This window comes from Myotis yumanensis, unplaced genomic scaffold (genome assembly GCF_028538775.1).
Source record: "Myotis yumanensis isolate MYYU_CA2020_CCGP unplaced genomic scaffold, mMyoYum1.0.hap1 SCAF_11, whole genome shotgun sequence".
Taxonomy (NCBI): Eukaryota; Metazoa; Chordata; class Mammalia; order Chiroptera; family Vespertilionidae; genus Myotis; species Myotis yumanensis.
Genome location: NW_027223762.1, coordinates 15294761 through 15313175, shown reverse-complemented (window position 1 = coordinate 15313175; position 18415 = coordinate 15294761). Strand labels below are relative to the sequence as shown.

Sequence of the window (18415 nt, the reverse complement as noted above, 5' to 3'; positions counted from 1 at the left end):
TGCAAATTCAATATGTAAATAAAGAACTTGATTTTTCAACCCACCTGAAAAGACAAAGGTTACAAATGTCTAAAATTAGCAATTATCTTATACCTTCTATCTTATAGCTGGTAATGAGGTTACTATTTAGCTTGAATTTTTTGAAATAAGTCAATGTTTTATAAATCAGGGTCTTAAAATGAAAATAAATTTAATGAAAATTAAAGGCAGATGACTTAATACATATTCAGGTTTCTTTTTACTCTTGGTCATTTGTGTTGTTGTTTTAGTTATTTGCATCAGAAGAAAAATCCTAAAATCACCAACTGCTAGTAGATTTTCATATAGTATTGATAACATCTATAATAATAAAAATGTAATATGCAAATTGACAGAATGGCCAAACAGCGGAACAACTGTCCAGATGACCTTCTGGACAAAGCCGGGGTAGGGCTGCGAAAGCCTACTCTTGCATGAATTTTGTGCATCGGGCCTCTAGTATAATTATAATGAGACTAGAGGCCCGTTGCACGAAGATTCGTGCAATAGGCCTTCTTTCCCCTGGCTGCCAGCACCAGTTTTCCTCTGGCGCCTGGGACCCAGATCTTCACTCTGGCCACCGCCTTCCATCTTCGCTCTGGACACAGTCTTCGCTGCGGCTGGAGCCTTCAGTCTTTGCTCCTCGCTCCGGCCAGAGTCTTCAGTCTCCGGCCAGAGCTGCTCCTATAGCTCCTTCTGCCCCCCACCCTCCCCCTCATAGCTTGATCGCTGCTTCGCCTGCAGACCTCGCCGACGGGCTCCTGGGTACTGGGGGGGCCTCCTTGCCTGTGGCCTGGCTTTCCGGCGACTCCTGGGGTCGCACACGGGGGTCCTGGATGGCGGCTCCCGGTGTCCCGCCCTGCCTGCAGTATGCAAATTAGTCACCATCTTTGTTGGAGGTTAATTTGCATATCACGCTGGTCAGCCAATGGCGATGGTAGCGAAGGTAAGGTTAATTACCATGTTTGTCTATTATTAGATAGGATGACTTTTGCACACACCCTATTCTTTAAAATAATGAAATGGCTTTAAAATAAACAAACTCTAGGATCTTCTCACTGCTGTGGCTGAGCTGACCCACTAAACCACAAATAATGCATTCATACCTTGCTTTTCAATTGAGGGCCTCAGAATTTTGGGGACTAAGGAGAATATTTGGTGCCTCTTTTACTTTTTTTATTTTAAACTGTTACATAAACTATTATTACCACCCTGCCCCCACAGCCATGATTTATGGCAATACCATCCTTGCTAACGATGAAAGAGAGGAAGGCAGTGAACAGGTGCTGGAAAACTGAGAAGATCAATTTTTTAAGGACCAGGGCATATCAAACCCCCTCCCCCACGCCCTCTTGAGTAGGCGGGTAGACAAAGATGAAACAGAAGAACAGATGACCATGTTTGGTTGGAAGGAAGAGCTGAAAGGCAAACCTCTTATCAAAAGGACTGGGCAAGACAAAGAAAGAGTCATTTGCTAGAGGCTCTGGCTGAGGTTCCTGCAGGGCTTATTTCAGGGCGAACTGCGAGGGCAAGCTTGTGATGTCACAGGTGGGGCGATGGTATCTACAAGCTGACACTCAGCTTTCTCTCCTGAGCGAACCAATGCAAAACACAAGCAGGCCAACTATTTACTTGAAATGTGATAATATGTATTCTTAAAGAATGATTTTAAATTATTTTAAACATAATTAACAAAAGAACAGCAATGATTGAGAATATGGTCTCTCTTTGAACTTCCCTCATTAAGTTCCCTAGAGAAACAGTGAAATGGAAAGATGGATGCCTGGGATTCAAGAGGTTCTGTGTAACTGTATGACCTTGGCCTTGTCACTTAACCTCTGAGTCTCAGTTCCCCAACTGTTTAATGGAGGTTGGAGTAACCGAAAATTCCAAGGCTCCTTGGGACCCCCAATTCTGAAAACCCAGAGGTGACAGGGTTCAAAGCTACAATAGTGCCATCTAGTGGCAAAATAAGTACACTGGTTATACAAGGAGATTAGAATTAGAATCAGCAGGTTTGAACAGCTAAAAGGGAATCTGTTCAATTAGAGGCCTTAGAAGTCAATTCAAAAAAGAAAACGAGGCCTAGAAAGGAAGTAATTTGCCCAAAGCCACACAATGGTTCCTGGTTCCTGGTGTGAGCTACGTGTGATGAAGAGAGTGACTGCAATGCTTATGAACCCTCAATAATTAAAGTGGGAATTAAAGCGTGCCACTCAGGGGACTAGGAAATACTAAGTATCACTACACAATGGGTGGATTAGTTTTATAATTAAAAGGTTAATTTTTACAAAGGCACTTAGAGCACATCTGCAATAGGTACCATCTGCTTTTATATTACAATTTCCTTTCTTACATTATGAGCCTACTACTCAAAATTCCTTCCTCCTTCAAGGTTTCTGCAGAATGAATAATCAATTTCTTCACACACTTTTTGCTAATTTTCCTTACAGGACTGACTGACTGAATTTTTTTGATGTCACATATAATAAAGTTTAACATGCTTTAATGGAGTCCTAAAGCCAAGCTTCACACTCTTTCTCTCCTTTCTACATCCCTGACACATTCCCATAACCCCAAATGCAGATCACTTGTTGAATGTGGTTTCATTAAACAGGAAATGACCCAAGCCGAATCCAAGAGTGATAATCAATGTTCTTTGGTAGTAGCTTTTCCTAAAGCAATGCAGCATGCTCATAGTTTTTTTAAAAAATGTCTACCACCAACTCTTTTGTAACCAGATTTCTCATTTACTAAGTCCCAAGTTTTTTTCCCTAAAAAACACATCTTAACTTATCAGCTTTTCTCTCTCTCTAAAGGAGTATTTTCCTCTATTGCAGTGCCTTCCTTTAAACCAAAGGATCAATGAAATTTTATGCACACATTTTTCTTTTACTAGACAGGCCATTAATTGTTTAATGCTCTCCTCTTATTCCTGTCCTAGATTTGGTTATTCTGGTTCTTACATTTGCCCAGAGAATGCACAATGTGAGCGATTATAGGTGCTGGTCTGTCATTTAGGCTACAGAGAAAGAGGCAACAATGATTTTCTACCACCATTATTGCGACACTACTAGGCAGGATGGGGAAATCCCACCATGTAACATCTATGACTGAGAACTTACTATGAGCCAGGAACTGAGGGGGATACTTTACATAGCTGAGCTCTAATTTCCCCAGCAGCAAATTGAGAGAGGGATTATAATCTCCACTTTACAAATGAGGACACTGAAGCCCAGAAAATGAAGTGATTCACCTACGTCATATTCCTTGGGATTATGAGGATTCAGAATCAGGCCTATGGCAGCAAAGCTCCTGCCCTCTTTCTACCTCCCAGTCACAGCTACGGCCCAGATGTTATCCCAGGGCTTGTATTTCTTGGCAGTTATGCAAGTTAGACCTTAACAGTTTCATTTTTTATTGCTTACCAATATGAGAAATGAAGAACACAAAGGAAAGAATCTCTTTTTTCTCTACATATTATTCACATATGTTCACTCTGTCTTCTCCATTGGAATGTAAGCTCCCATCTCCTTGAGTCTTCCCACCACAACTAATACACGTTCTCAACAGAAACCATGGAACTCCAGTTCAAATAACATTTTCTTCTTTCAAACACCAAAATGAAAGATAAAGTTAATCCCTACAAATCAAGAGAGAGTATAAGCTCCCTGGGTAATTAAAACCAGGGAGTATTATAGCAGTCTGATCTTACGTAAGAATGGGCTGGGAAGGACTGCCTCAGTTTCTCTAAAATTCCCTGGTCTTGCAGAAACATACTCCCTGTCATGTGCTGGGTCGTCCCAAAACATTGATAATCTTCCTAGAGTTCCCATGAATCCCTTCTTTGGTTTCCTTCTGTCTCTCAGACCAAAACCCTGGAGCATTCTGTTCGAGTCCTATTTCACTGGTGCTCTTTCTTCTCCCTTCCTCCAGCTGCTGGGGATGTCCAGAGTTCAGTGTTTTGCCTGGTGTTCTCTTCCAACAGTTTTCTGTAAAGAATCCATTCACTTGCATGGCTTCACCTTACTCTGCAGAGAAGCCCTGGTCTGTAAGCTCTGTTCTGGCCTCACTATGGGCTTCAGGTTTCTATGTCCAGTGAAGTATCTATCAGACAGCTTTAGTTAGATACAGCAACACCTCTTCATAGTCAGCATACAAAATCACAGCACCATCCCACGCAAATATGTATTTTCCCCTCCTCTTGAAATCTCTATCTATCAACAGGGACATTTTCCTTTTTAATAAGAAATTGAGAAAACTGACATCCTCTTGGACTCTCAGTCCTACCAGTTCAAAGATTAAAGCCCAGAAAACTTCTCTTTGTAATGAGGCTTCAACCTGTGCTACCTTTCCATCCTCACTGCTGAAGCACTGGTCACTCATCCATGACACTCATTCTTTATTTAAACTTCCTGAAGTACTGCTCGTCATATCACTCACTCGTTAATTCAAAACCACAACAGACTTCCACATCCAGAGGGGTAGATAACCCTGAAGAAAGGCATTTAAGGCTCCCCACCAACGAGTTCTGTCCCTATCATTTCCCAGCGGAAACGCTCTGCTCTCTGCTGATAGGTTGACGCGGCCTAATTCATTCCCATGTCCATGCCTGGTACACAGCAGGATCTCGATAACGCGTAGTCAGGCAACCACATAATATACTGTTCAAACTGCAATATTTTGCAAGTGAAATGGGACATTAAAAATAATTAAAATTATATGACTTAAAAAAGACTTTATTTATTGGCCAACAAGTTATTGATCAACAAACTGGTTTTACTATATCAGGGATCTATAAGATCATTACATTTGAAAACTGTTTTCAAAACTAAAATTATTTTTGAAAAATAAAAATACTTTACATTAAAATTAAAAAATTTTAAATGCTGATTACCTGAACATTTAAAACTAACAAAAGGAACATTAATGAAGCTATACATTTGTGACATCTGCACATTTCTTCAATATATTACAGAATTAATGTTTCTTTTTCTTAGGTATTCGTGTATCCTAATCAGTTCGTTGGTCATTCTAATACCATGTCACTGACATGTTTCTGATGAATTTATAAGTGAACGACAGACAGTACTCTCCAAAGCACTAATGCTGTAAATGGTACACACATCTAACAAATGGCCATAGATGCAGAGATGATGCATTTAAATGGTATTTCTATACCACTTTGATTTCAGAAAGTCGTTATGATGCACAAGAACCATTCAAATATCACTCTCATTTTGCCTAAATTTTGTTATTAAACCTAATTGCATGGGCATGTGTGAGAAAAGAGGGTGGAATTCAGTTTTCCTGTTTTCCTGTTATTCCAGGACTTACAGGAGAGAACAGCACATAGGAGCTGTCCTTCTTCAGAGACAGTTCAAACTTGGACCCCAGCTAGGACAAGTCTGCGGTGTCTGCCTCTGCAGTAGTCTGTACAACTGCAGATCAAATGCCTGCACATTCTGGCATGCTCACAGCCTGCCGCAATTGGATCCATATGACACACTGCAAAATACCCTCACATAACATCTGTTTGTACTGCTTTAAACAATTGTCATTTTTTGTCTCACTAAGTAATTAATTCAAAATTATATAATGAGACGGTTAAGTCCTGTCAAGTCCTGCCTTGCAAATTCCCTCACATCCATCCCTTCTTTCCTGTTGCCCCTTCCACACTGACCCTGCCGTGCTAGACTGCTGCTACAGTTTCCTAGCCCTGCCTACATCGTGCTGCCAAAGCAATATTCCCAAATTACCTCCATGCGCACCACATTCCTTCCTCAAAAACGAAGCCAAACACAAACCAACCCGTCGATGGCCCCTATCTGCCAAATAAAAAGTCACATTTAAGACCTTTTGTAATCTGGCTCCGGGCTAGCTTTCCCACTGGAACGGCTCTATTCCCTTTGACTCTAAAAAGCCTATTCACTCACCCCTCGGCTCCTCCAGGACACACACACACACAAACACACACACACACACACACACACACACACACACACACACACCTACCTTCTTTTTCTGTTTCTAGGCTTTGCTCAGACTGTTCACCTGCCTGGAATGCTCTCACACGTGCCCCTCCCCTGGCCTCTTTAAGTATTATTTGTCCTTCAAAGCCAAGTTCAACATCCTCTCCAATGTCTACCAGGGGCAGAAATATTCTCTTTGGCTTCTATATAACTAGTGCTTTATAAATAATTCACTTGGTATTTCTTTGATGCCTTGTGTAATTGGCCAGTTTTATCTGTGTTCATTTCACTAGACTGTACCAGAGGGTACAAACAGAACTATCTGGTGATCTGCTGCTATTGCTTCATCCTTTGGCTCAATGGTGTGTGCACAGCAAACAATCAGTATATATTTGACTGAATAATTGGTTAAAAATATTATTTATTTACTCATTCAACAAATATTTACTGACTATCCAATATGTGATAGACGCTGTTATAGCACTACAAAAATACAATTAAAACTTACAGATAAAAATTTCTGCCTTCATGGGCCTTATTTCAGGTGGAGGATACACATAATTTTTTTTAATGTAAGCTATACGTAATACTAGAAGGTTCTAAGTGCCATGAAGAAAAATAAAGCAGGGAAGGAAATTAAGGAGTATAAGGGGGAGGTGAAGGCCTCTCTGGGAAAGTGTCATTTGAGCAAAGACTTGAATGAGACTACGGAGCAAGGTATACAGATACCTAGAAGAAGAACATTCCAAGCAAAGGAAGAGCAAGTGCTGTAACTGTGAGGCAGGGATGTGCCTAAAATATTCAAGGGAGACAAAGAGGCTTTTCCCCGCCACCTGATTTGGAAGATATTTGCTACTCAGAGTGAGGAAAGTAAGCATCAGCCTAACCTGTCATAAAAAATGTACTTCCGATGTTTTTTCAATGTAAAAGACATGCTCTGAGTCTGCCATGTTCTAAAATGGCCATTTCTGCATACTCACGTTCACAGGAACATTATTCACAATAGTCAAGAGGTTGAAGGAACCCGAGTAAGTGTCCTCTGACAGATGAAGGGACAAATAAATGTGGTACTTACATACAATGGAATTCAGCCTTAAAAAGGAAGGAGATTCTGACACATGCTACAACATGGATGATTCTTGAGGACATTATACCAGTCACAATGGGAAATATACTATATGACTCCACTCATACGAGGTACTTAAGAGTAGTCAAATTCAGAGGCAGAAAGTAGAATGGTTGTCAGCAACTAGCGGGACAGGGGGATAGGGAGTTATTGTTTTGCAAGATAGAAACATGAAGACGGATGGTGGTGATGCTCGCACAACAATGTGAACATACTTCACATTACCGAACTTCACATTTAGAAATGGTTACGATGAAAAAATTGTTGTGATGCGCTTTTTACCACAATTTTTAAAAAAAGAAGTGCAGGTTCCAGAGGCAGACCATGTGGTTTCAAATTCTGGCCAAATGTCCAGTGAGGTATCTGGCTCATAGTGAATGCTTGGTAAACATTTCTTCTTATGATGATCAACGATCCATTCTATGTTACCCTATTTTATTTATATAAAAGTTTTTCTTTCATTATTGATTTCAGCAGTTACTTGCAGAATCCTATACTGTCTGTAATTTTGATTCATTTCCTTCCTAATGTATCTTTTCAAAATGGAACTTAATTTTAATAGCTGTATTTGCCTTAAGCACGACTAACAAAACTAACAAAATAAAAAAAAAACACAACAGAGAGTCCACTTTTGCTCACAAGCAAAAAGTGTAGAAGAGATGAAGTTCTTAGCAATCAAAGACAAGCTCACCAGCCAGTAGGACAGAAAGTGGGTACTCATTCAGGAAGAATCTAAATCAAAAAACTGTTAGGCCCTAGCCAGTCTGGTTCAGTGGATAGAGCGTCAGCCTGTGGACCAAAGGGTCTCAGGTTTGATTTGGGTCAAGGGCATGTACCTAGGTTGCAGGCTCCTCCCCGGCCCAGGGCTTGTGCAAGAGGCAACCAATCGATGTGTTTCTCTCACATCGATGTTTCTCTCTGTCTTCCCCTGTCTCTTCCACTCTCCCTAAAAATCAATGGGAAAATATCCTCCGGTGAGGATTAACAAAACAAAACAAAAAGAAAGAAAACCGTTAGTGCCGAGAGCAGATGGGGTTTGGTGAACTGCCTAACCTGCATGGGATTGATCTTCACCGAGCGCTCAAAGCACTGCACGCACTCCTTAAACTCCTTGTTCCGCAGGTGAAGGAGGCCCTTGGAGCGCTGAGCACGGGCACTGCGGTGCCGGGACAGCTCCCAGGCCTTGTCATAGCAGCGGTGGTCACGGAGGACATCTCCAAGCAAGCAGTACAAACTTGGCGTTTCTTTTTTCTCCAGCTCTTGCCTAAGGATTTCTTCTGCCTAGAAATAACAACAGAAATAACTAAATTGCTTTTAAGTTTATTGTTTAAAGGTAAACATCTTTTAACTCACATGATCCAAAACTTCATTTTCAATGTTTAAGATGACCAGGTTAGTTCATGCATTTAGAACACAGGCTGAATAAGAAATAACCAAAATAAATATGAAGTTTTAAAATATCCATATAATTCCCTTATTTGCAGATAATATAATAGTTATTAATGTATCTAACCATAACTCCGTAAGGTCACATTCTCTCTCTCTATTTATATATAAGAACTTATATATAAATAGGTATAGATATATTCAACCAAATTATGTAACAGACTGTAGCCACAGCAGGATTTTTGCTGAAATGATCTTCCAGTGTAGTTGAAGGCATTCTCTTGGCAGCATGGCACTGAAACTAGATACGCACTCCCTCCCAGAAATTCTAAAGGCTAGTTCACTTAATAAGTTCTTTCCTGCTTTAACCAGTTCGAGTGGATTCTGAGGTCTGCAATTAAGCAATGCCCATCATAGTAACTGGTTACAGAAGTGCTTGCAGTGTTCTCTCTCATGATCACTGGATCCTCATTGTCTTCAAATCCAACTAGATTAGATAACTAATCACAAATATTCATTTTCTGTAGGACTGCTGAATTATAGTAGAGATGACTTCAGATTCACCAGTTCCATGTGCAAGGTAAGGCATCTGATTGGGTTAATCAAGTATGTTCTAGTCATTCATCTTATTTCCTCTATTGCCTTTTAGCTATACTAGGTACATCATTTTATTATTTTTTAATGATTGCTCTAGGGCAGTGATGGCGAACCTATGACACGCCATAGGTGACACGCGAACTCATTTTTTTGGTTGATTTTTCTTTGTTAAATGGCATTTAAATATATAAAATAAATATCAAAAATATAAGTCTTTGTTTTTACTACGGTTGCAAATATCAAAAAATTTCTATATGTGACACGGCACCAGAGTTACGTTAGGGTTTTTCAAAATGCTGACACACCGAGCTCAAAAGATTCGCCATCACTGCTCTAGGGCTACTCATGTGCATCTCCAATTTACCAATATTCATTTACAGTTATTATTGTATCACCTCACCTTTCTCACATCACAAGTGGCCATTAAGCTAGTCAATGAGAAACAGTCTATTTTTGTATTATTATTTATTAGTTACTTTATTATTTTCCATAATAACAACTGGCCAAATGTCCAGTGAGGTACCTGGCTCATAGTAAACGCTTGGTAAACATTTCTCTGTCTTTGAGAACTAGCCTCTACTATAGCAAAAAACAGAATCCATCTTTGCTGCCTGCTTCAGGGAAGCAGGCTGAAATTAGAAAATGTGCCCCAAGTTGTTGATTTAGCAGCATGTGTGAGCAAGCTCACGCGCATGCGCCCGCACAGACATGCACACACTTTTTTAAAGCCTAAAGCTATTGTCAGGTGGACAAATCTGACCAATAGTACTCCATTAAATTCTCAGCCCGACCGTTTTCCTGTCCCCTTGGAACAAACCGCTAGCTGCTAAACCCAGCCCTGTCATTACTGTAGTCCTCAAAGGCTCTTTATGGTTAGTGCCATCTCTGGGCCTGGAGCTCATTTCCCACCTTCATTCTTTGCCGGGAGGGCTTCTTACAGTTGTTGGTTTGCCAATTCCCCATTGTTATATGCTGACCAGAGGCAAAGTCAGATGAGCGCCACTCTTACCATACACTAGAATTTTCAGTTCCTTCTGCTAATTCACAGAATCAAGGCACAAATCACAGCCAAGAACGGCATACAGTGAGTAAATCTAGATTTCTTGGCATCTCTTAAAGAATCAAATGATGTGGAAACACTGGTCTTTGGCATTCGAACTGCCTTTCAGACTAAAGGCACCTACATCCTCACAGATCTTATGGTTGGAAGACTGTAGGATGGATTATGTAACAGTTTTCTAGGGATGTGTTATTAAGTGTTTTGGTTGTAAGAGAACCAACATAGCTTAGGCAAAAAAAGGGGGGGCGGGGAGGGGAGTGACTTATTGATTCATGCACCTGAAAACTCTTATAGACCTATCATGATAGCTGTATCCAGGGGCTGAGATGATGTCATCATGCCTTTGTAGCTCTCCATGAGCAAACAAGAAGGGCCCAAGTTTAGTAATCCCAATGCAAACACGAGTCAATTCAAGGCTAACAGAAAGGTTCCACTGAAAACTGGAGGGCCTGAGTCATGTGTCCTCGTCTCTGATAGAACCACATGGAAAGGGTTCTCCTCAGGGAGAGGAGTTCTGTTATCAGACAATCAGGGAAGGGTTGCTGAGCAGGAAAAAAGCAACTGGTGTCCACTATGAGATGGGAATTTAATGCTCTAGGTCTGAAGTTGTAAGAGGTATTTTGTTTGGCTTACACAGTGTTTTAAAAAAAATTAGAGTAAACATTTTCAGGCTGTTTTGTTTAAAAATCTAGATTTCTTGGCATCTCTCAAAGAATCAAATGACGTGGAAACACTGGTCAAATTCCCACATTGTTGTATTAATTGGTTGGAGTTGAGCCGCGGCTCCTCTTTTGTATGCTCACTCCCCAGCCTGTTTCATTCATTCTCAGCAATTGGCAAGGACCTCTGGGCACTTGAGTATGTGACCCTCGCTGTGAGCAGAAACTTTCTCAGGTAAAGTAAATCGAGTGTAATTTTTTCTAGTCATAACTGTAGGTTCTGCTTAAGTCTTGGCTGACTTAATGTTATACTTAGATTCACTATGTGTAGTCATTGCCACAAACTTGTATTAAGAAGAATAATTAGTTGCATACAATTGCAAAATAGAACAGACTGTTGAAACAGCCCACATGTGAAATATATATGTGTGTGCTACAGGGAAGTGGTCTTTGGGGTTTGCAGCTGACAGGATTCTTACAAGCACTTCAGATTCATTGCGGCCAGTTGCCTATGTAAGTATGACTGTATGTTTGGGAATGTATTTTTATCCCATTGAAAAGACATGTAGGTGACAAATTTCTTGTGGCCTATCAGGGTACACATCTATATTTTCCCATAGGGAAGTAGCAACCCATAGCCATAAATACCAAAGCTTTTTCATTCTGTGAAGGTTTCTGGCCTCCCATATTTAATATTGCAAAAGTGACATTACAAACCCTTATGCTTTATTAATGTTCACTGAGCACATCTTTTGTAATTTTTTATTGGATAATAAATTATGTAAATTGAGTGGGTAAGTGGAGGAGGTAGGAGAACATTTGGAGAAAGTGAAGAAGACTGAGGAATGCAATGTAACTAATTGAAGGAAGAAATATATTGCCTGCAAGCATTGCCCTTGGGAAAGATAACTCTGTTGGCAGGACAAAGAAGTGGAAGATCTCTAGGAGAAAGAATTGACTTCTAACAGAAAAATGTGGGATAGGAATTTGAGGAAAAAAGAGGCCAGTTCAGACGAAGTCACTGCTCTGGTGTTTCTGGCCTTTAGAAGCTGCCCCACTCTGGCCCTACAGAACTGTCTTCCAGTGGATAAAATACCTGGAATTGATGTTGTTTGGTAACCAGAAATTGCATACCACCCACTCTCTATTTTCTTTATTCTTAGAAGTGTTGAGGTAGGTAGCTGGTGGAGGAAGCATCTGAAATCCTCAGTACCTTAGCGTTTCCAAATGTGAAGTTTCTCATGATTACTAATAATCTTCCATTTGTAATTTTTGTTTTCTTTGACAAGGGTTGCAAATATGAGGTCTGTGCTATATATCTTTGGACTCTGGTGAATCTTCATGGTCTAAAATACAGTCCAATTAGAAGTAAAATAAATATTTGTAGAATGGTAGTTTTTTATTCTGCAAATTCTTTAAGGGTATGATTTGATATTCTGAGTCTCAGGTCCTATTTTAAATGTGGGATACCTGTGGAGTATAGTATTTTCTTATAATCCTTTTTATTTCTGTAGTAATTTCTCTTCTTTTATTTCTGATTTTAGTACTTGGAGTATAAAGAACCAACTTTTGGTTTACTCTTCTTTTTCTAGTTTTTTATGGTGGAAAATTTGGTGATAGATTTGAAACCTTTCTCCTTTTTCAATATAGGCATTTATAGCTATAAATTTTCCTCTAAGAATTGCTTTCACTTCATCCCATCAATTACAAATATATATGTATTTGTAATTTATCTCAAAGTGTTTTTAATTTCCCTGTGATTTCTTTTTTGACCTATTGGTTTTTCAGGAGTGTGTTAATTTCTACATATTAGTGACTTCCTCAAATTTAATTCTGTCAGTGATTTCTAATTTCATCTCATTGTGACTGAAGGGCATACTTTGTATAAAAGACTTCCAGTCCTGTTAAAGAGCTCAGACTTAATCCTGGAGACAAAGGGAAGTTACTGAAGACTGTGGGAATGACATGATCAGATTAGTCTTTTAGGAAGATCATTCTGAAGTGTGGGAAAATAGCTTGTAGGAAATCCTTTCAATCATATAAAAAACTATTTTAGAAGAAGAAAAAACAAAAAACCCAAACCAACTGCTAAAAGAATCCCAGCTGTTAAAAATGTTAAAGGTTAAAAACATTTACTTACAACTTAAAGAACAATATTTAAGAGCCCATGGCGACAATGATGTGCAAATGTAGCATAATAAAAGAAAAAACGACATAATCACAGGTAAACCTTATTTGTTAAAAACAAGAGAGGCCCAACCCTTCTCCCTCCACCCCCTTCACCCCCATCCCTTACAACCACCTTATGCCAGCCAGTGCAGTCTTTATCTTTCATTTAAGGACCAAATTTGCTCAACAAAATAAGTTGCCCACATGTTGGGGAAACTGCTATAGTGTGCCAGATAATTTTTAAAAATTAAATGCTAACAGATGAGAGCCAGGTCTGACCCCAAGGTCAAGCAAAATTAACCTTAGCTATTTTGCCAATGGTCATTAAATAATGAGAATTTCCATAGGTAATTCCTAAATTAGAAAATCTGAGACCCTACAATAGCAGGTGAAAAAATAAGCACCAGAACACTATGATTAGAATTAGGTACTTTTCCAAATTTGCCTTTTAAAAAGAAATTATGTCATTAAGCACTAAATTCAATAATTAAAATTGTATTGTGACAACTACTGGCACATAACCAATTACTAAAAGAATCTCAGCTGTTTTAGAAATAAAACTTTTGCTTCCAACTTGAAGCAAAACTTTTTAGGGTCTTATGGTTAAACTGATCAGCTAATACAGCATATGACAAACAAATAGGTAAGGGAAGTCTTTTATGTGGCAAATAAAATGCTAAAATCAAACTTTAAAATCAGGATTTTGAGAAATATTTGGCTGTAACTCACAAAAGACTTAAAACAAAGTAAATAATTATACATTCCTAAAAATTAAAATATGTGCATTTTCTAGAATAATTATAAACATGGAAATTTATCATTATTATAAGACATTTCTTACAAGGTTAAAAACATGTGCAAATTAAAAAAAAATAATGCTACAATTACTCTGAGGACATAGTCAAATCTATTATCTGAAAAGAATAGATTCATTATATGTTTGCTTCTGCAGTTAGAGAAAGTCTCTCCTTTCCATACTTTCTAAAAATAATTAAACAAATGTAATATTTCAAAATAGGCTTTAGGTATTTGTGATTCACCAACTTGTTTAATTATTTCAAAAAACCACCATATTTTTATATACAGTATTATTTATGTTTACTGACCAATGTAAAAGACTAGCATATTGAAGAATGATGTAATGAGAAGTACATCAGACTAGCAGGGTCAAGATATTCATTCACCCATTCATTCCTTTGTTAAACAAACATCTGAATACTACTTCAGTGCCAGACAATGGACCCTAAAAATATTTTAAGTCCCTGAAAAAACATAATACTATATCTCATCAAATTTGGAATGCCATCAATTATAGGACTAACTCTTAACTAATAAAGAAAAATGCTTTCAATTAAATTATGACATAATGCCTTGAATAAATCACATCAGCCTCTCATTGCTTTGATATTTTTTCAATCTATTCAAATAAATTGGCAATTTTTCCTGCCCTCTTTCAATATATTGCTTGACATTATAAATGGCAGCCTTTCTTTATATACAGAATTGTACAGAATAACATTCATTTACTTAGGGGTATCTTCTTTTCTTAGCTCCCACAAAGCACCTAGTTGTTGTTTTTAAGGAAAAGTAAATGGAATTGTGATGATTTCTCCAATAACAAATGTTTACTTCCCTAATATCAAATTTACATTTCTTATTTTGCTTCTCTCCTTTCCTGTGTGTTCAATAACTTTCTGTCTCAATACTAACTTATAATGTGATCTTTCTGAAAATATTTAAAATGGCAATTACATCCAACCCATGTAGCACTGACACCATGCACATAATGCAATCAAAGTGATGGTATGAAATATGGCCACAACTGGACTTGTACAAGCACAGGCAATGACAGCCTGGCTGGGCGACCACCTCACTGATAGCAACTGGGAGGTGCCATCAAGTGTTAGATACATTCCAAATTCAGAGATGTTCAAATGTGAAAAAATGTGTCTTAGAATCGCAGCAATAGCAGCAAACACTCATGTAGCACCATGAGGAAAGCACAATTCTATGTATTTTACATATATTATGTCATGAAAACCTATAAGGTCATAGATTATGTGCCTCTAGGTGAGAAAACTGAGGCATGGGGGTAACTTGCCCAAAATCACATGGCTAGCATGTGTCAAGTCCAGCATTTGAATCAAGATAACCTGGGACTAGAGCTGCACTTTTAACCACTGTGCCATGCAACCTCTCAAGTTAATGATCAATAACTGGCCTTGTGATCTGAGGCAAATCATTAGAGACCCCTTTCTTTATGTGAAAAAATAGGGAGCTGGAATGGGTAATTATGAAGCTCTTTCCCAGGATGAAAACATTATAATTACACCAGAGGCCCAGTGCACAAAATTTGTGCACTGGTGGTGGTGGGGGGGGGGGGGGGGGGGGGATTCTTCAGCCTGGCCTGCGCCCTCTCGCAGTCTGGGACTCCCTCTGCAGGGCGATCATGGCGCGATGGCGAGGCCCCCCTGACCAATCGCATCACATCCACCTTGGTGGCAGCAGTCTGTGCTGGGTCGTCGTCGTCGTGCCCTCGACCCAGGAGGGACCAAGAGGTCAGCAGTTCAGCTCGCTTTCCAGTGCCCGCCAACCCGAGCCTACTGCGCTTGCAGTCTGGCGATGTCATCCATTCGGTCGTTTTGGACATTATGGCTCTTTATATATTAGGATAATCTTTTACAGTAAAATTTTACTTCCAAACTAGTTTCTCCTTCAGTCAATACAACTCAAAGACCTTCACTGCCATTAATGATTAGTGAAAGGAATGTAACTTCTACTACTAGTCTAAAATTGACACTCTGTAGAAGGTATTTGCAAAACAGACACACATGTACTTGTACCACTCTTTCTCTTTTTTATGGTGATGGTGAAAGGTTGACTATAGATATAAATGACCCAATTTATGGGTTTTACTCTTTTTGCATACTATATTTATGATAGAAATTTAGTCACTTAAAGTTTTAATCCAAATTAACACATGATTTCAATGAGTCAGTTTTAACAAATATTCACGGTATGGAGCCCCTTATTCTTTTTAAAATCTTGTTCATTTATGAGGGGGAAAACAACAGATTAATAACATTTTCCCTCCTGACCGAATTTAAGGTGGAATTAAATGTACTCTATACACCTAACAACTCTTCTGCCCCCAGTAGTCATCACACCCTTTGGATTTTCTTCTACAGAACCAGCCAGCCACTCTCCTTCCTAGACAACCTTCCTTTAGACCCACACCCTCTGATCAGCAGACAACCCAGCGACAGTGAAAATAACTCCTAATCTTTCCGTGTGAAGTTGTCCTACAGGAGGAGAGTCATAAAGAAAAGAGATCAAAATGTGAAATGTCTTTAAGCTTTCATTACTCATTCTTAAACGTCAAATACCATATCAACTTTGGCCGGCTTTTCACATATATATAGCCATGCAGACATATAAACAGAAATCATTAAAAAGAAAACCTTAAAAAGATATTTGGGGGTGGAGGGTGAGTAGAAAAAGGGATATAAGTGAACTGTTGGCAAAAGTAGGCTTAACAAGAGACCAAGTGAGAAGGTGCTCGAAGACGGAGGCTCCTGCCAGCACAGAGAATGTTATTATTACATACCTTCCCATGCTGTCCAGCTCTTTCATAACAAATGACAACATCCTCCCACATTTCTAGCTTCTCAAATATCTGAAGGGCCGAACTGGTACATCCCAACTCAAAGAGTAAACTTGCAAGTTGGCGCTAGAAAAATCAAGTTAAAATAATGAGCATTTCTTTATGCAAAGACAGATTTCTGTTTCACTTGCATGTTTATCTAATCTGCCAGTCAAGGGTCTGCTTATTGTAATAAATGTATACTTTATATAATTCAACATCAACCAACTAGGAATTTGCAATTATTCAATAGTTACCTTTACTTTATAGGAAGTAAAGGATTAATAAACAATATAGACACAGTTCAAAATACTCAATATATCATTTTTTCCCAACAACTCAGAATTTAAAAAGCAAATTCAGTATTTCTTTCTTACCTAGAGATTCTATATATGACAATCTCTGATTTGTAAAGCTGAGAGCCAATAAATCAATTTTTAAAAGCCCTACTTAGAATGGCTATTATCAAAAAGATAAGAGATAACAAGTATTGGCGAGGATGTGGAGAAGGGAACCCTTGTGCACTGTTGATGGAAAGGTAAATTGGCATAGCCACTATGGAAAATAGTATGGAGGTTACTCAAAAATTTGAAAATAGAACTACCAAAACATCTAGCAATTCCACTTCTGGGTATTTATTCAAAGGAAATGAAAAAAATATTAGAAAAGTTTTAAAAGCAGGTGAGGTTCTTGTGTTGTTTTCGCTTAAATACACTTTTACTATTCTTCTGAAAATCAATACATGTTAAGAGTTAAGAAGTTGCCTGGCCGGCGTGGCTCAGTGGTTGAGCATGGACCTATGAACCAGAAGGTCACAGGCTCAATCCCCAGTGTGGGGCCTGTGGGAGGCAGTCGATCAATGATTCTCTCTCACCACTGATGTTTCTATTTCCCTCTCCCTCTCCCTTACTCTCTGAAATAAATGAAAATATATATGATAAAGAAAAGAGCTAAGAAGCTAATGGATATGGAAAATCTGGGATTGACTAAATATAGTTGAAAATTATAATATATTATCAAAATAAATAAAGGGGCGGGTCCAATTCTTTTGTATCTCATGAAGTATAAAGTATTAGAGAACTTGGCTGGGATATTTAGGATATTTGACTGGACATTTTTAAAAACTGAGCATGGTATGTGGAATAAATCCATGCAGTTCAGTGGTTTAAATTTTTCATTTAATAAAAAAATTATGGCATCTAAGCATAAGGCTGGCTAGCAGTAAAGACTAATTCTCTTTTTACAGTAAACTATGTTGTTACTTCTTGATCTTTGAAAATAATACTTAAAGATATGGTTACTTCCTATGACAGAAAAAATGACTTAATTTCTTAATGAAAGAGGATGTTTATGTAACTACCCCAAAACCCTAAAATCCACAGCTTCCAAAGCAGATTAAAATAAATATTTAGACTAAATTCTATTTGAACAGTATTTAATTAGCCTAAATTCTATTTGAACAGTATATAATTTAAGCTTCTGTTCAAAAACATATTAAAAGCTACACCCTCAACAGACATGTTTTGTCAGAATAATAGCAGAGAGTCTGAGAGCTTTATCCACCACAGACCACACAGTACAGAGCACTTCAGACATTTCAGAGATCATGGTCAACAGCATGCCAAAAGTTCCAGCTGTTAAACTTTCTTTATGAAGAAGCTACTCCTGCTTGGCCAGCATGGCTCAGTGGTTGAGCATCGACCTATGAACCAGGAGGTCAAGATTTGATTCCCGGTCAGGGCACATGCCCAGGTTGCAGGCTTGATCCCCAATGTGGAGCGGCAG

The 18415-nt window shown here is 38.6% G+C and overlaps 1 protein-coding gene across 1 annotated transcript in view; it reads right to left on the bottom strand.

The window, feature by feature from the left end:
* The window catches only part of TTC27 (tetratricopeptide repeat domain 27), a 100037-nt gene that overhangs the window by 18836 nt on the left and 62786 nt on the right, over positions 1-18415 (bottom strand). Inside the window, exons 12-13 of the mRNA XM_070428968.1 lie at positions 16595-16717; positions 8170-8397 (exon numbers count right to left, since the gene is read on the bottom strand). Coding sequence (XP_070285069.1) covers positions 8170-8397; positions 16595-16717 — 351 coding nt within the window. The remainder of the gene's footprint in view (positions 1-8169; positions 8398-16594; positions 16718-18415) is intronic.